Source organism: Convolutriloba macropyga, chromosome 6, assembly GCF_964194025.1.
Source record: "Convolutriloba macropyga chromosome 6, txConMacr16.3, whole genome shotgun sequence".
Lineage (NCBI taxonomy): Eukaryota > Metazoa > Xenacoelomorpha > Acoela > Convolutidae > Convolutriloba > Convolutriloba macropyga.
This window is the reverse complement of record NC_134473.1, coordinates 51,212,792-51,238,837: the sequence shown is the minus strand read 5'-3', so window position 1 is coordinate 51,238,837 and position 26,046 is coordinate 51,212,792. Positions and strand designations below refer to the sequence as shown.

The 26,046-nt window shown below is 35.7% G+C and overlaps 1 protein-coding gene across 6 annotated transcripts in view; it reads left to right on the top strand.

Annotated features, from left to right (window-relative positions):
* Window positions 1–6,490, top strand: part of LOC142341739 (prominin-1-A-like) — a 105,833-nt gene extending 99,343 nt beyond the window's left edge. For 3 of the 6 annotated variants that reach the window (XM_075392913.1, XM_075392912.1, XM_075392914.1), the window contains 2 exons: window positions 689–733; window positions 5,037–6,490. In XM_075392913.1, coding sequence (XP_075249028.1) covers window positions 689–733; window positions 5,037–5,406 — 415 coding nt within the window. In that variant the 3' untranslated portion in view covers window positions 5,407–6,490. The remainder of the gene's footprint in view (window positions 1–688; window positions 734–5,036) is intronic. The other 3 variants (XM_075392915.1, XM_075392916.1, XR_012759125.1) reach the window with 2 other exon arrangements.
* Window positions 6,491–26,046: the final 19,556 nt, after the last annotated feature.

The window sequence follows — 26,046 nt, the reverse complement described above, 5'->3', positions numbered from 1 at the left end:
GGGACTAATACTTTTTCTGTTTGCATGCCAGATGGTTTTAACTTTTATTTTATGGATAACAGTAGATGTACTTTGTAGAACTATGGTTCCCCTAGTAGACTTTAAATGTGAAAAAGCCGTGGGTTTTGGGCAAGAAAAACACCTGCATTGACTTTTAAGGCGGAACCTTGAATAGCGCCTTTAATTGTACCTTTTGTTATATTAATAAGAACTTGCAAATGTGGTTGAAATTTTTTCCAAATTACTTCCTTTTTTCCTTTTTTTAAAAAAGAATTTGTGAAACTGGTTTTGGATTTATTAAAAATGTGCTTTGAATATTGCAAAATTGTAATTTTAACCCCCACCAATAATGGCATTACAAGTAACGACCACATTTTTGAGTAAATCAGCTTAATATTAAAGCTATTTTCCAATAAGTAAAGTTGATAATAAATAAATATACTGAATTCTTTTCACTGGTCTGTAAGTCTCAGTCCGCCACTTTCTTTGAAAGTAAGTTTAATTCGGTTCCGATAGACGCTTAATGAATGCGAACTTCATGATGACCCTCCTTCAAAGATTATAGACGTCTAGGTTTTAAAACTCTCCGCCTCTTACTAGTGTCAGGTGTGCTTAGTTGGTGCTCTACAAACTAAAGCAGAAACAAAATTTTATGTTGAGCCAGCTAATAAAAGGAATTGTGTTTCAGTGTTGAGCCGATTGCAATTGATGAATTGGATCCCGAAAACAATGCGTGAGTTTTTATTCAAATATATGTGCTTGTGTGCGGACAATATACAGAAACCAAAATGCCCAATTTGCCGAAGATATGACCCATTTTTTACCCCTAGGGTGATTGCCTGGAGGCCTAGTTAACACAATCAAGCCCAATTGAGATAATTGTTCCAACCTTCTATGAAATGGGGGTTGTAACTTTATGCTACCCGGTCTTTTTCTTGCTAAGTCAATTTGGCCGATCGATATCTTTTGCGTAGAAATATAAATGTGATACCACTAAAAATCCCTTGAAAAACTGGATCAATTGTAGAAGAGATATTTTCACTTTTTGATTTCTCGTCTTGATTGCTGAGGAAAGTTTAAAGCTCTCAGAAAATTTTTCAATTTTCTCGCCTTTTCACGTTTAAAAATTGAGGTTAACGTACTTAAGTTAAATACTTGTATCATCTAGAAAAAAATTATATTGTCTAATGATACAAAAAATAAAATTTAAGGAACTGCTCAAACCGAATGAAACAGATTCCTTAATTTTTCCTAAAGCTCCTAAAAAGGGGGGTCAGGAGCTAGAACCTTTTGCCAACTCCATTTCTGTTGAGCCCAATTCGATTGCCCGATATTTTTCAGGAGAGATACTAAAGGGCGCCATAGAACAGCTTCTGGATGACTGAACTAATCACTGTTTAACATTTTTTGATTTTCGAAGATAAAATTGAGCATAGAATTTTCCAAAATTTTTACTTTCGTGACGATTTTGCCCTTCGCATTCGCATAAGTGCTTATATATTTTTTCAGAGAAAGAAAGGATAGAGATATACAGGGAATCATGGATCCCGCAAAATTGTTAATTCAATGTTGTTAATAATCAAGCAGGTTCAAAGAAAAAAATCTTAAGTGGCTGGCTAAAAGATAATAACTTTTGAGTTAAAGAAAATTGCGATCACATTTTCATCGCTGAAAAATCTACTTCAAAAGTTAAACTGTTTATAAAGTTATGAAATTTATTTTGTATTAGGGACATCCTCAGGTAATTATTTTAACACCACAATAAATTCCTTTAAATGTACTTTAAAATCAGACTTGTTCTAATAGAAAACTGATGTTTAGCGACACGTTCCCGTTCCTACCTATAAAAAATATGTTTGTGCTATTTCTATTTGCACGTAATGGAAGAAAGGAGTCAACAATAGTACAGTTTGTTGGGGGAAACAGCGATTTTTTGATTTCATAAAGCTCAGTTTCCTCGTACTTCATAACTATAATCAAATTATAGCCATCAATCATAGGAGTTATATTGATCTATTTCCTTCACCAATAGCTGCGCATTCTCCGCAGAAGGATTTTTTCTGTTTTCTTTTCATTCATCAGAGAAAAACTTGTTTTCGTTCGCCTATTTTTACCGCTTTTCCGACAATTTGCAAAAGATCTATTTAGACATTTTCAGGTTAGTTTCCATAGTATCTTGATCTTCTCATCAGAGTAAAAAATTGAGTAGGAACAGATGTCTATCGATTTAAACTCAAACCTTTTTTGAGGTTCTTGTTTTAGATATAAAAGAAAAGACATTTTTTTGCTATTTTCTATATTTTGTGTCAGATGTTGAAGTTCAGAGAAGAAATTAGTTTATATAACTATCCCTCGAAATTGATCCGTACAATTGTTCGTTGCTGCTTTTTGGTCTTAAAAAACGTTCAATTTGTACTTTCCGAAAAATTTACCAGTTTTTTTCATTTTGCTTCTATAAGTTTTCTAATTTTACTAAAAATCAAAGCAATTGATCGAGCCGTTTTTGGTGTTGTTGTTGGTTGAAAAAAATCTCGAGAAAAGCATTAAATCATTAATGATTTAATGCTTTCCTCGAGACTTTTTTCATTCAACAAGAACACCAAAAACGGCTCGATCTATGGCTTTAATTTTAAGTAAAATTAGAAAACTTATAGAAGCAGAATAAAAAAACTGGTAAATTTATCAATTTTTCAGAAAGTACAAATTGAACGTTTTCTAAGACCAACAAGCAGCAACGAACAGTTGTACAGATCAATTTCGAGGGATAGTTATATAAACTAATTTCTCTGAACTTCAACATCTGACACAAAATATAGAAAATAGCAAACAAAATGTCTTGTCTTTTATATCTAAAGCAAGAACCTCAAAATTTTTCAGTGGGGAAACAGTGGGGCTGGAATTAAGTTCTACTATTTATCAAAATGTGTTAAAATGTAGCAAATAGCAGTTGGCTTTGCAGACATGCTTTATTATACGTCCCATTAACTGGTTACCTTAACCTCATTTTTGGTTGTGATGTTTCATATCAAGTCCGTCAAACCGCTGAGATATGGCCGTGGCGTGGAGATTATTTAATCTTTAACAAGGCGCGTTAGCATCCACTGTGCTTTGCACATGAAGAATTCAAAACTGTAAATAATCAATTTTTTCACAGGGGTATGAGGGGAACTTATGGGTTGAGTTTACAGCAGACAAGAACAAAAATACTAAAGTAATCAAATCAAAGAGTTGACTTGAAGAAAGTTTATACGCAATACGTTCATAACATTCAATTGACCGTTATGAACGTAGGGCGTATAAGTTTTCTTCAAGTCAAGTCTTTGATTTGATTACTTTAGTAGTTTTTGTTCTTGTCTGCTAAACTCAACCCATAAAGTCCCCTCATACCCTGTGAAAAAATTGATAGTTTATAGTTTTGAGTTCTTCATGGGCAAAGCACAGTGGATGCTAACCTGTCTTGTTAAAGACTATATAATCTCCACGCTACGGCCATATCTCAGTGCTTCGTGGGACCTGATATGAAACATCACAACCAAAAATGAGGTTAAGGTAACCAGTTAATGGGACGTATAATAAAGCATGTCTGCAATACCAACTTCTATTTGTTACCAAATTTTAAACAAATGGTACAACTTAATGCCAGTCCCACTGTTTCTTGTTCAGAAAATTTTTGATGTTTTTTGAGTGCATCCGGGACTATCAAAAGTTGTATCAAATTACAGATATCTGTGTCTAGAATTGAACAACAAAGAGAAGTTTCAAAATGTTCCAAAAACTTTTTTCAAAAGTGTTTCAGCGAGTTCTGTGCAGATTTCTAGTTAAATTGGCCCAAATTTTTGGTTAGAATTGTATTTAATTGTTTTTCGGTGATTTAATATTAGTTAAGCTTTTTAATGAAATCCCAGAGCAACCAATACGTTGCCCCGCAATTCAGCAGTGTTTCTCCGTAGTGCTGCTTGATATTGTGAATAGAGGTTAACATGGTCCATATATTTGTCTATATAAGTCCGATTTTTATTTTTAACCTAATCATATGCGAAAAAGTCCCAAGATCTCTCACTTTAAATCGAGTTCATTCTGTATTTAGAAATCAACATTTGGGAAATCTAAGTTTTTTAAAGTTTCTGAATCTCTTCAGTTGAGACAGAGTCATATCTGCCATTATTTATCAAAATCAATTTTTGCTGAAAAATCCGGTTATGAAGTCCTACCTCAATTAGCCTTTATACTTTATTTCTAATTCAAATCAGAGCTTCTGACAAATAACAAAAGATTAATGTTTTTTTTCTATAATATCATAAGTTTTGTTAATTTTCCTGAGATAGCTGAAGTTAGAAGTTTCATTTCTACAGCATTTTCGAAAGACGGCCAAATTTAGTTTCATTGCTCTATGTAATTAAGTTGAGTTACCAGTGTATCCTGGTTACTGCATCCCCCCAGTTTGGCTAGGGCAGAACCTCAGTGCTTAATAGTTTGAGAACAATTTGTCGGTAGTGTTTTTATGACCTTTCTGTTGTTGGTTCAATTACTGGCGGCATAATTGACGTCGTCAATGAGATCTCTAGAAATGAAATCTTTGGTTACTTTAGTTTAACTTTAAATCATTTGCAGTCAAGGCTAGTATTAACATTGCATTGAATCATCAACATCGTTTTGTCACATCATGCGAAATTAAATCGTTTTCTAAGGTCAGATTGTTGTCAGCGTGTATTGCTTACGCTAACAAATGAGTGGATTCAAAAACTGAAAGATGTTACAAAAATCGTGGAGCTTGATCCAGAAGATTGCAAATTGAACCAAAGTTACCAAATGTAAAACAGCTGTAAAATGGCCGATTTTGTTTAATTGACCTTTTTGGCTGAACTTAAGATGTAAAATTGGTTGTAAAAAATTAACCATGTTTTGCTTCATCGTGTATGATTGACATCATTTTGAAGGACCTGTTAGAAAAATTTTGTTTGAATTAAAGTTCTAGCGAGTCTATTTAGATAGTGTATAAAACTAAAACTTCATCTATAATATATTCGTCGTTTCAGAAACAGTCCTACTCGAGTATCGACCAACCCTCGCACAGCTTCAAAACCGTCACCAACAGCTAAATCCAACAGCCCTACCCAGCCCAAGTTTGAGCTGAACCTGCGTAGCAGTCAAACATACCAGCCCCCTCCCCCTCCGAACAACCCCCCTTCCTCTCGCCCTAGCTCCCATTCCCCCCAGCAAAGCCAAGCTACCACCCCTTCTGTGGGGTACTCCCCCGTGGGCAATGAGTCAGCGTATGAGTCGATGGACATTGGCAAACGGGGGCATAGCATGAACAGCGGGGGGTCTGGCTATGCTCCTATAGTTGGATACCAGCCGATGAGAACAAGCACTGACAACCCAGTTAAGCAAACTAATATCTGTTGAAAAATCTCACCTAGCTCACGAAAACTTCTGTTCAAATTCCTCCGATTCAACATTGAAATTTGATTTTACATGGCGTGAGTTTGAATAATTCCATCAGATTAAATTATTCTGATAGCTGATAATTATATGATGTATTCTGAGCTCGCATCGACGTTATTAAAACTGGATATTATAAAATGGTATCATTAGATTGCGGAACAGGTGCACAATTTCGTTTGTCCATTTTCCCCATATTTCCCTAGTTTGAAATAAACAACGTATGTTAAATTTGCTGCCCTACTTAACTGGTCAAATTTCTAAAAACCTGGTCAATTACTGTATTATTTTTTGCTTCCTGGAACCCTAATCTATAGTTTACATCTACACCCTCCCCCACCCGGCGCTCACTCCAACAATCACTATCCAACCCCCCCCCCCCCCCCCCGACCAAAATGGAACAAAATTGGTATTTCTCTTCAGAACTTCAGCTATTGTTATTGTTTTTTTGATGTTTGCAATTTTGATCTTCTAAGTGTGTCTGTTTTCTATATCCTCCTCGTAAACAAGTAAATAAAAACGGCTGCCTTGCAAAATGCTGTCAAATTTGAAACAAATTAAAATGTCGCAAATTGTTTTCTTTCATACAATGGTATCATTTATTGTTTCAGCATGCAAAAATCTATCGAAATAATTGTTGCTATATCAAATTGAATTTGTTCTACTTGTCAAGAATTGCGCATTTTATTGAATGATATTTAGTTAATTTTCAATGTTTTTCTACGTCATAAATTTGGGTAGTCGCTTCATGGTTCCTAATAATTTGTGTTCCATTTATATTCTATCATTACTAAAATTTATTTAGAAATTTTATCTCAATCAAATTCAATAGAGCCTGCGTGTCTGAACAGATTTGAAATTTAATTTTGTACGTTTGAGAATGAATGAATGAATGAACAATCGATTCGGCTACAGCAATATTTTCTACAAAGACTTAATTTCTGATGGTGATAGTTAAATTAAAATACCAATTTTATTACTGTTATTATCGAAGCAAATATATTATGGAGCTTTGTTCTGAATTCAAGACTTTGCTGTTTCGTTTTAATCCCAGTTCTATTTTAAAGTCACTCTAATTTCAAAGTTAAATGTGATACTATGACAAAGGGAGTGTAAATTAAGTTGAAAACACAATATTTGCCACCTAAGTCCGTAGAACAGAAATTAAGCTTAAAATTAAATAAACTTTAAAAGTCTATGTAGGCAATTTTGTACCTTATCCACACAATTTTTTATCCGAATTATTGTCTGCAACGCGTTTGGCTGAGAGTTCTAGAAGACTATATACTTCAATTAACAGCAATAAAGTGGTAGAAGAGTTATGGCATTTTTGTTAAATTTACTTGTTGAATATTTTGTGATAGAACTTCGAGAACATTTTCACTCCGTTGCATATTTTGACATATTTGCATATCAAGACCTTTTCGTCTTGAGGTAAATCTAACTTTTTCGACCAGATAAATTTTTGCATTAGTGCGCTGTTATTTTCTAAAACATCGAAGCTCATCGAGGGCTGAAATGAACAGTAATGAGATACGACCTGAGGCTATCAATACAAAGAGTTTTCTCATTTTCCAAATCCAAAGTACACGACGGTTTGAGATGGACAGACACGCATTTATTAGAAAGAACATATAATTTTTAATTGCTTTCAAACGAAGTTTGTAGCAATTATATTGGTCCTGTCGGTCTTTTATGCGATTTTTCGCTTGACCAATTTTTCGTCTGACGCTTTTGACTTTTTGTCCTCAAAAACGGGATAAACAGGTAGCACCCAGCAGGCATTAAGTGCTCTTAGAGCTTTTCAGCTCTGTTTCAGCTCAAATTGTTTTGTTGGAGACCTGTAATTATGGTGTGAAGGGCGGTTCTTAGAGGTTGAAGACCCCCACTGTTGACACCCCCACAATTGCCCCCAACCCCCCACGCTGTTGTCCCTTGTCCCCCCTCCTACTGTTAGCACTCCATCAGCCCCCCCCCCCCCCCCCCGGTGCACTCCCCGTTTCCAGCTGCTGACGAACAGCCGTCCGCTAAAATGCAAATTTTTAATTTTAAGAATTTTTTCCAAGCTTTTTGAAAATTTTTGTCATTTCTTGAGATGCATCAGATGTAGGGTTCCAGGAACGTCCTCCAGGTTTTGATAATATGTTACTGCATAGTTTCTGGTGGTAATGGAATGGTTTCACTTTAACATCACGAATTTTCTCGTTTTTTGTCAAAACGTGCATTTTAAAAAATTCTTTTTGACATTATTTTTTCGTTATTCAAATTTTTCTGGACCCAGGGGACAGAAAACCCCCTTAAGGCTTTTATATTAAGTTACTGAGAAATTTTTATTGGCCATGGAATAGTTTTCAACATTCTATATTCACAAATATTATCAATTTTTTGATAGAACGTGCATTTTTTAAGTTTATTGAAAACCTTTGTCGTTTTTTAGGATTCTCCAGTCTCAAGATCCAAGAAATGTCCTCTGGAGACTGAAAACAGGTTTCTTTATGGTCTTTAGGTCAAATAAAATCTTTTTCAAGATTTTAATATCACGAATTTATAAATTTTTAATAAAATATATGCAATTTTTTTCAAGCTTTTCGAATCTTTTCAATTTTTTTTGATTTCTTCTGGCAGCAGGTGCCAGCTGACCTCCTGCAATATTTGATAATTAGCTGTTGCATAGTTTCTAGAGTTAATGGAGTCGTTATCAATGTTTAAATGACTTCAATTTTTGCAATTTTTTTAAGTTTAATATTTTTTTCAGGTTTTTGGAAAATTATTATCATGTTCCAGGTTTATGGATCTCTATGAGCCAGTGAAACTATTTTAGGCTTACAATAAGGATACTGTATAGTCTTTTGAGACAATGAAATGGCTTTGAAGATTTTAATATCTTGAATTTTAGCAAAATTCTTAAAATTCGAAACTGTTTTCAAAATTTTTATTTTTGTCCTTTTCTGAGTTTAACGATCATTACTGGCAAACAAGACTTTTGAAGTCTTGCAGATATGTTACTTGACAAAACTCCTGAGGCGAAAATAGTTTCGAAAATTATTTCACTATAAAGTCTGGTAAATTGTGGAAAAAATTTTGCTCTTATCATTTTTTTCCATTTGATTTAAGTACTAACAAGGCTAGAAAACAAGAGGTTGCAGAGTCGAATCCCCTTACGTAAAAAATTGCTAGCACTCTCTCTCCCTCTTTCGGTTAGGGTTTCTTTCTGTTTCTTTTTTCCTTAAGTTTTATCTCTCGCACTCAAGTATAGTAGAAATGTTTTATAAAGGCTTAACTAGCACTTTTTAGGAAATCATTGTTAATTGCTCTCAAACGTAGTTTGAAGCAAATATCTTAATCCTGCTTGCCTTTTTAAGCAATATTTCGTTTGAGCGATTTTTCGTCTGGCCCTTCTGACTTTTCGTCCTCAGAAACGGGATTCAGACGTAGCGCCCAGTGGGCATTAGAGTCTTTCAGCTCACTAGTGGACTTATACAAATGGTGTGAAGGGCAGTTCTTAGATTTTGATCCCACACCCCCAACCACCACCCCCACATCAGTCCCCCAATCCACTGTTGCACAGCTGCTGCGGTGTATCCTTCCACTGCGCTCACCTCACGCCCCTTCAATTAAGCCAAAGCTAGCCTCACTGCATTTCGCCCGACGTGAGTTGGTTATGATAAAAATTATCAGTTTTGTTCACAACTTTTGTGTTAAGTTTGATATTTTGTCTTCCCGTAAGATTTTTTTCCCCAGAAAGTTGTTTTAGTCTTATATCAGTACATAGATTTAAGGATTAAACTATAAATTTTTTAAAAATGAATTTGGAAGATTTTAGCAGAGTTTGAGCTTGGTTTTTACCTTACGTTCTTCTCAAAATCTCCTATAGTTGTTTGTTTGTAACTCCGCCGTAGCCGGTCCCCAGCCCGGTTGAGAGAAGGAGGAGGGGAACAAACCCAAAACATACTGGAAAATCTCAAAAAGTTGTTCGTTAGTTCAACTGTTGATGTTTTCCGACAAGTAAAACCGACGATTTCTCATATGTTTGATTCCGGTAATTCTTATATGTTTGATTCCGGTAATTCGTTTCATAAATCTGGTACTTCGGGATGACTCGAATTACGTGGATATATGATTCGAAGCCGGGCCGCATGGTTCCAAATACGGCGATTTATGATTCGAACCCAAGCTCTATTACTCGAAAGACCGGGTAACTGTTCCGAAATACCAGATTTATGAACCGAAAGACCGGGTCATTGTTCCGAAATACCAGATTTATGAACGGAAAGACCGGGTCATTGTTCCGAAATACAAGATTTATGATTCAAAATACGAGATGCATGACTCGAATTATGTAGATTTATGATTCGTAGTACGGGCCGCATGAATCGAAAAACGGTGGGTTTATGACTCGACAGACCGGGTCATTGTTCCGAAATACCAGATTTATGACTCGAAAGACCGGGCCATTGTTCCAGTATGAATCGAAATACCAGATTTATGATTCGACTTACCGGGTCATTAACTTCTTTCGGGACCCGGAATGGCACCCCCCCCCAGACGACATTTTGTCGAGTCATATTTCTATCACCTCGCCCCGGGCAGAGAACTTACAGAAGACGGCATTTCTTTATCTGACAAAACAGGAGCAACCAGATTTCGTATTCCTAATAAACTTTTTGTCCGGACAACTGAAGGCAACCACAAATCAACGCTGATAGTGCAGAAAACATTTAAAACGCGATCCAAAAATTTCAGAGCAGTAAAAATGACTTGCACAAAGTTGGTCAGTTATGATTTAGTGGTAAATAGGACACAGATTGGCGCGGAGATCTAAAAGGGGGCAAATCAACGAAGGAATACTAGATCAAGCTTAAATAAGATGGCGAATCATGAAACCGGCAAAAAAGCCTCTACCGTAGTCAGCAGAAGAATTGCTCGACATGGTAGCAGCAGTTTAGGCGGCACTTTACCTTAAAAAAAATTCTATATGATATGGGCATTCAACAGATGCAGCCAGTGACAACTGGTGAAGACAAACAGAGTTGCTTCAGGCTGTGCCGAAGCCTGGTCATTAGCCTTGTAGCAAAACAAATAAGAATATGGTCTAAAGAAACCGACAATTAAGCCTACTAAAAACAGGTCAATTGCAGATAACGAATATAGTGAAATGAACCAAGCTTAGTTTAGATGTGTATATCAGTATCATCTCTACGCTCTCTGATTTAGATAGTTTTTCAATGGTTGTTATCAGACTTTGGACTTTTCGATCCCCAATATCAAGTGCATATATTGTTGGCAAGCCGCAGTTATACACCCAGTATTAATGATACTTGGCAGTACTGAACAGACTTTTGCACAGACCAATGGCAGACTGAAGAGACCCTAGGCCAGACTGAAACTGGTTGTTATTAAGAAAGCAATCAGTTCTGCACAAATTATTTTTTTCTGCAGAAGTCTGGTTTTTGGCTGGGTTTCTGGGCTTTAATCAGCCAATACAAGTTGTTTGGACACTGATCGGAGTCAGCTATTTTGTTATTATCATTTACTAGTGATTATAAAAACAAACAGCTTTGATCAAGTTAAGCAGACCAAGACGGGGGTAATGGCCAGACATAACAGACCGAAATGTGGACTTTGACCAATTCGAACACGCTAAACTTTAGGTATTGAGCAGACAGAAGGCGCGCCCAAAAGTTTTTCCACGGCTTGAGTTAGAGTTAGATTGCACTGGACCCCCCTCCTGCCTGGACCCAAGTCGTTAGTCGTCCTGACCAATAACTGTTTTGCGTTGTGGACCTCATCTTGTGTGTAACTGAGACACGATCTACTTAAGAGAATGTTGGGCGCATAGTTAGCGTTAACAACATAGACCTTTTCGTGATGCTTTATTGGTTACGACTATTGTATACAACAAACAATCAATATCGTAGAAATTTGCTTAATATTAGTCAGCACTGCTGTGTCTAGAACAAGTTGAATAGTACTAAAGAACATTTGTACTCTATTTGTATATATTCAGTACGCCATATAGTTTAATGAAATAAAAGCATTTTACTTGAATTGAAAACAGATATTATTGAATGCGAGTGGGCTTGCTTCGCTTAGTCTTCTCAGTTATTGTTTCAACATTTTTTTTTCAAAATGAAGAATATATGTGCGACGCCAGCTTCTTTTCTTGTCAAATTTTTACAGTTGTTTACACACAGTAGAGAGCAAAGAGATACACTTGAACTCTACTTTTGATTTTTATTTATAAACCTACAAATTTTACCGCAGATCCAAAAAGGGAGCTGTTTAATGAAAAGTAAAACATTAGAAGAAAAAAGAAACGATTTTTTTGAGGAGGGATATAACTCTTTCTAACAATCAAAAAAAAAATTTCAATTGTTAGAAAAAAGTTGTTGAGTTTTATGTTATTAAAAATTGAATAGGATTAAAAGATTTCAGATTTCCTTAAAAACAAAAAAAAATTACTGTTTTTTTAACGAAAAAATTTATATTCGATGGAAAAAAAAACGAAAAATTTTTTGTAAAAAATTACTTTTTGCTCTCTCTCTCTCTCTCTCTCTCTCTCTCTCTCTCTCCTTCTTAATACTCATTTCAGAAAAGTAGTTGCGTATTTCATAAAGTTGGATGTAAACAAAACATAAAAAACTTTTTTTTAAAATTGTTAAACAGATGCAAAAATATTCTAAGTCAATTTAAGTTTTTTCTTTGAGCTCTAGTATAACACTTTAGAACGATACAGAATAATCCAAATAATCCAAAATCTAAGTAAACCTGAAGTGCAAAAAATATAAGATAAATTTTCTAGAGAAGATAAAAAAACAACATTTATCTTCAACTTTTTGTTTTTTTTTCTGACCCCTTGCTCCAAATACTTTTTGTGCAAATGTCATAAACCTTATCACATACCGCTTTTATATGCAACAATTATATCGTTTTTGAATCACATAGGAAATGAAAATAAAGAATAAATAAAGAACTTAATTTAACAATTTCCCCAGGACAGCTACACTAAAACTATCACCTACGTTTCCCAGTCTATTTGAAACAATATTTGATTGAGTGTTCTTGGAATTGACTAAAATGGGTTACTTAAGAAAAAAAAATACTTACTTGAGAAGATACTGAAAAATCTTTTAGGTACTGATATTGATATGTTCTGTTGATTAATCTGGATGGTTCAAGTGAATTTCTCCATCAGAAAATTTCATCTAATTTCTCCACCAGAAAAAAATATCAAATCATATACATTCTTGATAAATTCGAAGTCCTCTTTTCTTGTAGATTTTTGGGCAAATGAACTCCTTTTTTTGCTGCATCTAGTTCTAGGTATTAAAGTAAAATACATAAAATACTTACATTAAAAAAAAATAACAGAAAACGTAAACAACGGAGGAAAGAAAAACAAAGACTATTTTGAATTTTTCCCCTAACTTGGCAGCAGTGACCTCGTTTAACTTCGATCATTTTTGTTTCGTTTGTTTGTGCCAAAGTGATCTGAAGTCGGATAAAACAAAAATTCTTTAGAGAACAGATTTCAATTTTCAATTTATGAAAAAATCTGATTTCAGTTTACAGTAGATTCTTTGAAAAAACAAATATCAAAATGCTATCCAAAGCCATAGCCTCCTTTTATTTAACCCCCCGCAGTGGAAGTATGTCGAAAACAATCAAATACAACCAGATAAAAATAACATTTATAATTCCTTTTAATTTTCATATATTTAACAACTTTAAAGAGAAAAGCAATTTTTAATCAAATAAAATCGCATAAAGCTGAACCTTTATAAATACTTATAAAGCACTTATAATTGAATAAATATGAAAACTGTCAATCTGTAAACTGGAAGTCTCACACGAACTAATTAAGGTTTCAATTCAATCAAATGGTCATCATTGGAGCTGGCACATGTTCTCATTGACCCAATCCAAGCGCCATCTTGTTCATTCCAACCCTGCTCCAGGCTCCCACGAATTCAGACCGACATCATCCAAGCTCCATTCCGATCACGGCAACCCTGTTCCAAGCTCCCACGTCTTCAGACCGACATCATCCAAGCTGCAGTTTCATCACTGCAACTGTCCTAAGAAAAAACAATAGACATAATATTTTCAAGAATGATTTTTACCAATTGTAAAATAAAGAACAGGAAAAGACACATAGTCAAAGTAGTCAATAGATCATGTAAGCATTGGTTTAATCAGCTTAGTTTTAAACCAAACTAAAAGTCATACAACACTATAGCTATTTAATTGTGGTATTCAAATAAAAAAGAGTTCTTACTTTTCATTTAGCATCCTCATTCTAATGAGCTCCAGCGCGTCTTCTTCCTCTTCTGAAGTCTCCACGACTGCTACGATTTTTTCAATACGAAAAAAGTATTAAAGTACCTAAGAACATTTAATGATGCATCTATGCACTCAAACTGAAGTACAATTTGCATACTACATAACACATAAATATATAAAAAAATACACATACATACATACACGTATAAAAACTTAATACATACATGCATACTTACATACATACATAAATATAGGCATACATACATACATACCTATATATATATATATATATATATATATATATATATACATCCACACATACATATATACATACATACATACATACATACATACATACATACATACATACATACATACATACATACATACATACATACATACATACATACATACATACATACATACATACATACATACATACATACATACATACATATATATATATATATATATATAAATATAAATAAAAAAAATAAGAAAACATGAAGAAAACATGAAGAAAACATGAAGAAATTGCTGACACAAAACAGTTTGCTCAATTTTGATAGGAGAAATTTCAACTGGGGTTGAGGTCCCAGACGGAAATGACCTCTGATCAGGCCGCTCAACTCAAAAGTTTCCTCTCATCAGACCATCTCAGATCAAATAATCTTCTTATCAGACTAAAGTGTAATCGAAACCCCGTTTGCGCTCGGAGTGGGCGCGAAAATGTCTCTAATCAGAAGGAAATGGCCTCTGATCAGAATTTCCCAGACCAAAATGTCCGCTGGTCCGACATAGATCAAACGATTTTTCATTGATCAAACCAACTTCCAGGCCCTGTAACTTTGGTCTGGAAACCTACCGTGTGCATTCGACTTACTTCCGATCAGAGGTCACTCCTGTTTGGGACCTCAACCTGGGAAATGGCGCATCTATAGTTCCTATTTCAAACAAAGAATAGAAAGATAAAATAAGCTATTTTCTAATAAATATGTGACCTACTTTTATGGAATTGAAGAAGTCGTCAGTTGGAGCAGTGTTGTTAATCACACGAAATTGATATTGCAGTTTTCGTCGGGCTGTAGCGTTGGTGATGAACCCGAATTGAGAAACAGCGGATTGCAATTTATAGTGAGCACGGAGATAAATGAAAAAAGACCAATTTGTGATTTATAGTGAGCCTGGAAGGTTATATTCTGAATAAAGCGGGAGCTGGAAAGGAACTAATTGTGATTTAGAGTGAGCTCGGATGTTAGTAATCTGACGCAGCAGGAGTTGGGAAAGAACACACTGTGATTTTAAACGAGCTTGGAGATGAATAATATGAAGCAGTTCGATTTCTGGCCCCAGTAATCGTGATTTCTGGTGAGCTTGGATATAACTAATGTGAATTTAATACAGTTCGGAATCAGTATGGCGGTGTAGAGAATGAGTGTACTTGAGTGTGTTGTGCTAGTACGCTCAAAAATAACCCTTGGCAAACAAACCGGTCTCAAGTAGAAGAATCTACCCGCGTTTTTCAGGAACTATTATAATCGAATATAAACCAAGTCCACTTGGAAATTTGTAATCATATGCTTTTGAAGCTAATCAAAGTCAGCTTTGTCTTGTAAAATTGGCGAAAATTGTATATAAGACTTCAGGTTTCATCGTTTTTGACGAGAATCCTACATAATCAAATTTTTTGTTAACATGTGAACTGCGGGCCTTTATTTTGACTAAGATTAAAAAATTTGGTCACAAGTATACACACACACATATATATATATATATATATATATATATATATATATATATATATATGTATACATTATATATATATATATATATATATATATATATATATATATATATATATGTATATATATATATATATATATATATATATATTTACCTAATATTTTTTAAACGCTTTGCATTCTGCAATGTTACTCGGAGAAAATTTGAATTTATGAAAAACTTTTTATTGCATCGAGAAGCGCTTTTGGAAAAAAGAAAAAGGAATCAAAAAGAGTTCAAAGGTGAAACATTAATTAGAAAAATTTCTTCACTGAAAAAAACTAAACAAAAACACTTTTCTATTTGTTGGAGTAGAAATGTTTTTTTGGTTCCATTGGGATTGGACAAAAGTTATCAGAAGGCTTTCTTTCAGTTCTGAGATACATTTGAAAGTTGACGATTTCTGAAGTGTCTTTTTTGCGGATATGGTCAAATAATTAGTTGTAATTCGCACCCTGTGGATTTCTTGCCAAATCTTGCCCATTCGCACCCTGTGGATTTCTTTTTTTGCATTGTTTAGATTCCCTCATATCGTTTTCTATTGATATTTATTGATGCACTTTAACTAGAGCGAAATTTGAAAGCTTCTTTTATTTAAATGACAAAAGTCAATAACCGCTATTCAATTTGTTGCAAACACCTATTTTCTTCTAGAAATAGTAATTTTTTGTAAAAAAAACAAATGGTTACCAAAAACTAGAGTCTGATAAAAAAATATAGCAGATGCCAGAGGAGAGCAAGCCCAAATTGAGTTGGAATAGGTAGACTTGATATATTTATCTTCAAATTGGTCTGTAAAGATTGACAAATCGTTTTGAGTTTTACGATAGCTTTTTATGTTGTAGTTACGTTAGCTTTTTTGTTTGCTCTAACAGATCAGTCTTTACTGGCTATTCGAAGCGCGCGTATTCCGCTTAATTCAAGATTAGGCGAAAATGCAAAAATATTAACATCACTCTAGAAAATAATCTGGAACAAATTTTTGAAAAAAATGCTGAGCAAAGGCAGCAGACGCTTTAATTTTTTTACGAATATAATAACAAAAAAGAATAACAAAAGACTTTAGAATCGAAGTTCAACCAGAAGGTATTTCACAGTAAAGATTAGTCATCGGATAGAAAACTTAGAAGATCAGTTTTTCATCTTTTTACAGCTTGCACACCCACATAGCGAATGCCAAGTGCAGAAGTCATTTCCCATTTTCGTTGAATTTCATTTGGAGCTAAGTTTGGAAGGGTTTCGGTAGTTTCTAATTATATTGGTGTTCGAAGAGGATATCTTTTTTTTGTAGTAGCTAATGCATACAATCGACATTTGGCACATTTGGCAAGCTAGTACTTAGAAGTCTGAATGGCATTGTAGCAACCCAAGATTCTGGTGAGTTATTTCGCTTAGTTATTCCAGCTTGGTAGTTAAGAGTTCGTTGGTTGTTCTTAATAAGTTCATTGTACTTTATACAAGTCAGAAATTGAACGCTTATCGGTAACATGTGGTGCAAACCCCCGAGACGGAGAACTTCTCAATGTTAGATTGTACATAAATTTCTGTTTCACAGTTCTGATTTTTTACTTAATATCAAGCCGGCGCTTAGAATTGATTTCTTTCGAATGAGTTGTTTTTCAAACCAAATCTTAGAGAAAACCATGTAAGTTAAACAAGTGTATTTAACAATTAGACTTAGAGATTTTCTGGTAACCCCTTTTCAAAAAAACACAAGTCGAACCCATGCGTATAGAAGGATTTTAGTTTTAAATAATAGTAACGGGTAGGGTTGCTAGATTGGTGACAGGAGTTCCTAAACCCCATCCCCTACAATAATCAGACCAGTTTTTAAAACAAAAGTTGTCATGGAATGACATTTTTTGATTAACACAAATTAAATTGCGACTTGAGAACAAAATAGTTTAACCATAAAGTTGCAGCGCAACTTATATTGCTTTCGCTTATCTTCCGAACAAAAATTTGAGCAATTTTTGTGTTTTTGGCGGAAGAAATCAATAAAAATTAAGTGCGGCGCTCTTAGTAGTAGTAGCTGGTTCTGAACCAAACGTTGAAAGAACGAACGGACGCCGCGTGCCAAGATGGGCACCTCAATGGTTTCCGCTCGTATGCCTTTACTAAAACCTTTTAATGGTATGGGAGATATATCGGCATATATCACTCAATTTGAGTTATTAATTAGTTTGCGAAGAAAGAAGATAGAGAGACGCTGAAGGTAATCCTCAGTTGAATGGTGATGATAATCAACTATACACTGATAAAAGACATCAGATTTTTCCACTTTGGTTAAGAGCTGGTGAAATAGAATTCTATCATTCGCTGGACGATGAGACTAAAAATGATTACAAAAGCCTTTGGAATGCATTTGAGAAACAATATTGAGAACCCCCTTGATTTTTTAGAGAAGCCCTTAGAAAACGAATTCAAGGAGAGTCTGAGAAAATTACTGAGAAAATTACTGAGATCTATAAAATTTCTTGCTAAGAAGGCATATCCTGATGATTCTGAGGAAATCAGAGAAGACCTTTTTACGCAAGCTTTTTTGGACGGATTGCTTGATCAGAATATTGGATTAGAAATTAGGAAAAACAAGATTTTTCCCTCGCGGATGCTTTACAAAGAGCCGTGCATTGGAATGCAATCTACAGGTTAGAGATTCCAAGCCAAGGCGGCATTAATAATGGTTTAAATAGTAGTCCTCACGGAATAGGATCAATTGATAGACTTATCAATCGAATGGATTCGATGATGAATAAGTTTGCTATCAGTCAAATTATTTCTAACCCCGGGAGAGACTTTAGGCGACCAGATCGACCATATAAGTCAAACAAACATTCTCAATAACCGATACAGGGTTTTTCTCGAAATCAATAAAACTCTTGGTGAGGTACAAAACAAATCAAAAAAACTCTACGGTTTTTTAATCATCTGCATTCCATTGAATTTCTAACTCGCGCTCGCCTTGAAGACCATTCTCTAAATCATCTCGTTCATCAAGCGTCAACCGACGCCTTAATTTTTTTATAGATTTTGTTTGCTACCTGTGCAACCGTAAGGAGCACACTAAAATATTTGTCGCAACTGTTGGTCATGTGGATCTAGTTCTCATACAAAAAGAAACTTTCCACAAGCAAACACGTAAAAAAAGAAATAATATAGAAAGTAATTTTGTCTTGTCGTGTTTACTAAATGACACAACTGGACCCAATATACAGGATTCAATCTCTCCTCACCCGTCTTAAAATTTCGAAACCTCTTGAAAGCTCTAATAGATTCTGGAGCCATTATCAGTGTTGTACGAGAATCAACTCTGGCGGGGATGGATTCTTCCCTTGGGTGCACTGAGCCATCTGACATACAAGCCGCCACTGTAAATGCAGTGCCGATTTGTTTTGTGGGAAAAACTCGTTTAATGTGTGAATGGTTTCAGGGCAGCGCATGTTTGTTGGAATTTTCTATGTAGTTGTTGATATATAATTGTACCAGTAGTTCTGGGAATTGGTTTGCTACGTCAGCAAAAGTGCAAACTTGGTTGCTTTTTTTGGTCAATTAAATGTCAATGAAGGAATTTTAGAATGTGTTATTCCGTCCACTACTACGTCGAGTGTACCAAATCGAAGTTCAGTATGCGTTGTTAATACGGCAATGCTTCCCAAAGAAGTGAAAGTTTTGTTTTATGTAAGCCTACGTTGCAACCAGTTTTAATTCAAATCCAACCAATGTTGCTGAGGTCTACCAGTTGTAATAGTTTCATTGGCATGATTGAGCCACTGCAAAACCATAATGAGATGTACTTAATTGCATCAGCAATTGTAACGGTACTCAAAGTCCGTGAAATTTACATTAGGATCTTGAATCCTACAAAAAGCAACAATACGTTGTTCAGCAACCAGAACGCTGCAGTTTAAAGTGAAGCACCTACGGATTGTGTCGTTAGTTCTGTAAATCTTCCTGGTGAAGGGGTTCAGCCATCTAACGTCAGGCGCACAGAAACTAATTGAGCAGTACTCACATGTGTTAGAAGATGTGATTTGCATAAACTTCAAATCAGGTTAAAAGAAGATGCCCAACCAAGTAGGGTTCCATAACGGGCAATGAATCCAACAATCAAAACGGAAGGCTCTAAAAGAGTTTGTCAATAACCTACTAACAAAAGACCTAATGGAGCCGACCATTCGGAATGGACAGCCCCAACAGTGTTAGTTCCAGGGAAAGATGGTTGTTATCGTTTGGTCATAGACTACAGGAAACTGAATTCCAAGACTTTTAAGACATCATGGCCGTTGCCACGGATTCAAGTTATTCTGGGAAGCTTACAAGGTAGCTGTTACTTTTCAAATCTTGATTTAGCAACGGGTTTCCATCAGATGAAAATAGAAGAAGAAGATCAACGGCTTGCTTCTTTTATAACTCCATTTGGCTTCTATCAATGGAAACGAATGCCGATGAGGCTTTTTGATGCACCTGGTACTTTTCAAAGATTGATGGAACTGGTCTTGACATACAAAATTGTACTGGTATATATAGATGACATCATTAATTACGGCAGGTCGTTTGAGGAACACCTGAAGAACTTAGCTATCCCTCAAGTTAGAATAGAAAAATCGAATTTCAAGCAAAAATATTGCCCTCAAAAAGTAAATTCTTTCAAAAATATATCTAGGATGGAATTCAAACCGGTCCAGCTACTAATAAACTTTTACCCAGTACCTAAAATGGTGAAGCAGGTGCGTGCATTTTTAGGACTAACATGATTTAACCGGAAGTTTATACAAAATTTTGGCAAAATAGCGAAAACTTTGTTTAGTCTATTGAATAAAAGAACGATACCATTTGACAGTGGGTTGCGATAAAGCTTTTCAGTCTTTGAAAAACACATTGCTGAAAGCCCTAATTTTGGGCTTTCCTACGGAGACTGATATTTTGTCCTTTGTACTGATGCGTCTCTGCCTGGAATCGGAGCTGTTTTTTTTCCCAGAACCAAGGTGGTTATTTAAAAGTTCCAGCTTATGCTAGTAAAACTTTCAAATGGGTCAGCGTAATTATTCTGCAACAAAGCGGGAATTATACGCAATTGTTTATTTTACCCATTATTTTTGAGAGTATCTCATTGTTCAAAAATTTGATGTAATAACTGATCACCGGGCTCTAGTCGGTTATTTTCTTTCAAAGAACCTGATGGCTTGGTAGCAAGATGATTAGAAAAATTAAGTCTGTTTTGAGATTAAACATCGACAGGGAACACAAACATCACAAGCAGATGCTTTGTCGCGCACGAAGGACAATTCATATAAAATATCAGCAGTTAGCTTAGAGTCCTCAACAGAGGCAGAGGTTCCTTTTGCTAAGGCGCAGGCAGATGATTACACATTGGGAAGGTTCGTAATTGGTTAGTCTCTCTAAATCGCCCTCGAAGTTCAGAGCTCTTTGGAGAGCCAACAGACTTTATAGGATATTGGCATCAATTTGAGTCTTAAACTATAAGAGATGACTGTTTTTACCGCCAAATTGTTGAAACTGATGGTTCAGTACAATTTAATCAACCTTGTGCGCCAAAAAATGTAGTTTCAAAAATTTTAAGTAAGCTTCATAATGACATAGCAGCCGGTCATTTAGGTATCGCTAAGACCCTGCAACGTGTTCGGAAACGATTTTATTGATCTGGTTGCAGAGGAGATGTTGAGGCTTGGTTCTCTAGTTGCGATCAATGTCAGAAACGGAAGGGTCCAAAACAAAAACATCGTATGCCGATGATAATATAGCCCGCCTCACAACCGTTTTATCACATATCCTGTGACATCTTGGGTCCATTGCCTATTAGCAAAGGCCATAAATTTATCTTCATGATCGGTGATAACTTTTCTCGACGGTTCGAGGCAATTCTTTTGCAGCACATAAAAGCAAATACTGTCTTTGATGCTCTTATTGATGCATGGTAGCATCATTTAAATCAACAAAAATGAAGTGCGGCGCACTTAGTAGTAGTAGTTGGTTCGGAACCAAAGGTTGAACAATGAACGGACGTCGCGTGCCAAGATAGGCACTTCAATGGATTCCGCTCGTATGCTTTTACCGGAACCTTTTAACGGCACGTGATATATATCCGAATTTATCACTCAATTTGAGTTATTAAGTAATTTGCAAAGTTGGTTGGCGCCTTGTAGAGACGCTGATGGTAATCCTCATTTGAATGGTGATGATAATCAACTATACACTGATAAAAACATCAGATTTTTCCACTTAGGTTATGAGCTGGTGCAATAGAATTCTATCATTCGCTGGACGATTAGAGTAAAACTGATTACAAAAGCCTTTGGAGTGCATTTGAGAAACAATATTTAGAACCCCCTGGATTTTTTTAGAGAAGCCCTTAGAAAACGAATTTAAGGAGAGTCTGAGGAAATTACTGAGTTCTCGGCAGATCTATAAAACTTCTTGCTAAGAAGGCATATCTTGACGATCCTGAGGAAATCAGAGAACACCTTCTTACGCAATCTTATTTGGACGGACTGCTTGATCAGAATATTAGATTAGAAATTAGGAAAACAAGATATTTCCCTCGCGGATGCTTTACAAAGAGCCGTGCATTGGGATGCAATCTACAGGTTAGAGATTCCAAGCCAAGGCGGCATTAATAAGGGTTTAAATAGTTGTCCTCACGAAATAGGATCAATTGATAGACTTATCAATCGAATGAATTCGATGATGAATAAATTTGCTATCAGTCAAATTATTTCTAACACCGGGAGAGACTCTAGGTGACCGAGTGGACCATATAAGTCAAACAAACATTCTCAAAAACCGATACAGGTGTTTTCTCGAAATCAAAAAAACTCTTGGTGAGGTACAAAATAATTCAAAAGAAGTCTACGGGTTTTTCATCATCTGCATTCCATAGAATTTCTAACTCGCGCTCGCCTTGAAGACCTCTCTCTAAATCATCTCGTTCATCAAGCGTCAGCCGACGCCTTAATTTTTTTGTAGATTTTGCTTAAAAATAATTGTCGCAACTGTTGGTCATGTGGATCTAGTTCTCATACAAGAAGAAACTTTCCACAATCAAACACGTAATAAAAAGAAATAAAATAGAAAGTGATTTTGTCTTGTCGTGTTTACTAAATGACACAACTGGACCCAATATACAGGATTCAATCCCTCCCCACTCGTCTTAAAATTTCGAATCCTCTTGACCGCTCTAATAGATTCTGGAGCCGTTATCAGTGTTATACGAGAATCAACTCTGGCGAGGATGGATTCTTGCCTTGGGTGCTTGGAGTCATCTGACATACAAGCCGCCACTGTAAACGCAGTGCCGATTTGTTTTGTTGGAAAAACTCGTTTATTGTGTGAATGTTTTCACGGCAGCGAATGCTTGTTGGAATTTTCTATGTAGCTGTTGATATAAGGGTACCAGTAATTCTGGGAATGCTTTTGCTACGTCAGCAAAAACGCAAACTCGATTTTTTTGGTCAATTAGATGTCAATGAAGGAATTTTAGAATGTATTATTCCGTCCACTACTACGTCGAGTGTACCAAACGGAGGTTCAGTATACGTTGTTAATACGGCAATGCTTCCCAAAGAAGTGAAACTTTTGTTTTATGTAAGCCTACGTATCAACCGGTTTTAACTCAAACCCAACCAATGTTGCTGGGGTCTATCAGTTGTAATGGTTTCATTGGCTTGATTGAGCCATTGCAAAATCATAATGGGATGTACTTGATTATATCAGCAAATAAAACGGTACCTAAAGATTGGAAATTTACATTATGATAATGAATCCAACAGAAAGCAACATTACATTGAACAGCAACCAGAAAGTTGCAGTTTAAAGTGAAGCACCTACGAATTGTGTTGTTAGTTCAGTAAATCTTCCTGGTAAAGGTGTTCAGCCATCCTTGAACACAATTTTTGCAGACAAACCGCAAAAACTTAATAATGAGCAACGTCAGGCGCACATAAACTACTTGAGCAGTACTCACATTTGTTGGAAGATGTGATTTGATTAAACTTCAAATCAAGTTAAAAGAAGATGACCAACCAAGTAGGGTTCCATAACGGGCAATTAATCCAACAAAACGGAAGGCTCTAAAAGAGTTTGTCAACAACCTACTGACAAAAACTTAAAAGAGCCGACCCATTCGGAATAATGGGCTGCGCTAACAGTGTTATTTCCAAGGAAAGACGGTTGTTATCGGTTAGCCATTGACTACAGGAAACTGAATTCCCAGACTGTTAAGACATCATTGCCCTTGCCACGGATTCAAGATATTCTGGGAAGCTTACAAGGTAGCTGTTACTTTTCAAATCTTGATTTAGCAACGTGTTTCCATCAGATGGAAATAGAAGAAGAAGATCAACGGCTTGCTTTTTTTAAAACTCCATTTGGCTTGTACCAATGGAAACAAATGCCAATGGGCCTTTGTAATGCACCTGGTACGTTTCAAAGATTGATGGAACTGGTCTTAAAAGGATTGACAAACAAAATTGTACTGGGGTATATAGATGACTTCAAAAGGTTATTTAAAAGTTATAGCGTATGCTAGTTAAACTTTACAAAAGTTAGCGTAACTATTCTGCAACAAAGCAAGAATTGTACGCAGTTGTTTATTTTACCCATTTTCTTCGAGAGCATCTCATTGTTCAAAAGTTTGATGTAATAACTGATCACCGGGCTCTAGTTTGTTTATATTCTTTCAGAGAGCATGATGGGTTGGTAGAAAGATGGATAGAAAAATTAAGTTTATTTGATTTTGAGATTAAACATCGACAGGGAACACAAACATCAAATGCAGATGCTTTGTCGCGCACAAACGACAATTCATATAATATATCAGCAGTTAGCTTAGATGGGCGCAGGCAGATGATTACACATTGCGAAAGGTTCGTAATTGGTTAATCTCTCAGAATCGCCCTCGAAGTTCAGAACTCTTTGGAGAGCCAACAGACTTGATAGGTTATTGGCATCAATTTGAGTCTTAAACTAATAAGAGATGACTGTTTTTACCGCCAAATTGTTGACACTGACGGTTCAGTACAAATTAATCAACCTTGTGCGCCAAAAATTGTAGTTTAAAAAATTTTAAGTAAGCTTCATAATGACATAGCAGCCGGTCATTTAGGTATCGCTAAGACCCTGCAACGTGTTCGGAAACGATGTTATTGATCTGGTGTCAGAGGAGATGTTGAGGCTTGGTTCTCTAGTTTCGATCAATGTCAGAAACGGAAGGGTCCAAAACAAAAACATCGTATGCCAATGATAATATGGCCCGCCTCACAACCGTTTTATCACATATCCTGTGACATCTTGGATCCATTGCCTATTAGCAAAGGCCATAAATTTATCTTCATGATCGGTGATAACTTATCTCGATGGTTCGAGGCAATTCTTTTGCAGCACATAAAAGCAAATATTGTCTGTGATGCTGTTATTGATGTATAGATAACCCGGTTTGGTGTCCCAGAGTACATTCACAGTGACAGTGGTGTCAAGTTTACTTCAAAACTTTATATAGATGTTTGTCATAAACTGGGAATGGAGCCGATTTGCTCCCTACTCTATCATTCACAGGGTAACGCTAAAGTTGAGCGAATCAATAGAACACTAGAGGATGGTTAGCAAAATATTGTGAAGAAAATCAAAACTCAAAGACCTGAGCTAATGCAAGGTTTTATGATGGCTTACTGATCAGCCGTTCATGAATCATCTGGTCAAACACTTTTAGAGTTATTTTTGGGCAGAAAATGAGAATGCCCATTGACTTCTCATATCCAACCTCGACGGACTTTGGCAGTCCTCAAAATTTTCAGTCAGCAATCCAAGACAAGTTAGTTCATAATTCACAAATTTTTGAGTATGTGCGTTCAAAATGTGCTCTGGAGCACCATAGGCAAAAACTGTATTCGACAAAAAAAATTTACGGTCCATCCCTATAAAGAACAAGAACTCACCAGTCGTGAAAACACGTCAACCGACAAAACTTAAAAGCCATTGGATTGGTCCGTGTAATATCAAAAAAAATTAACGGTGTTAATTTTATCGGGCAAACTCTAATAATGGCAAAAAGAGCATTGTGCACTATGATTGTATTGAACATTGTAACAATAGTTTTAAGGAGAAACGTATTTCGCTTCCTAAAAGTACGCCCTCAGATATACAAGTTGCATTTTCTGAAAAGGCAACAGAACAACCTGGTGTAGAAGATGTTGAAATGAGTCAGATGATAATGACTTACTTTTGTTTGAACTTGATGAGGTATCTAACTAAGTTCAACAACCACAGCCACGTAATTCTAATAGATATTTGCTTTGTAGACGGGCAACTGAAATGGCGAGGTCACTAGGATTTTATTTTTTGCCCTGATGCTTAGAGCGAGAATAAACCTGTTACTTGTGGGGAAATTTGCAATGTCTCTGTCAGCAACGGGAACACTGATTAGATACGACATTGAGCAAGTTTTGTCAACAAAAATATATTCATTGATGCCTTTAGACAGGTGTTTACCTGATAAGTTTGGTACTGAAAAAACAACCTTTGGTG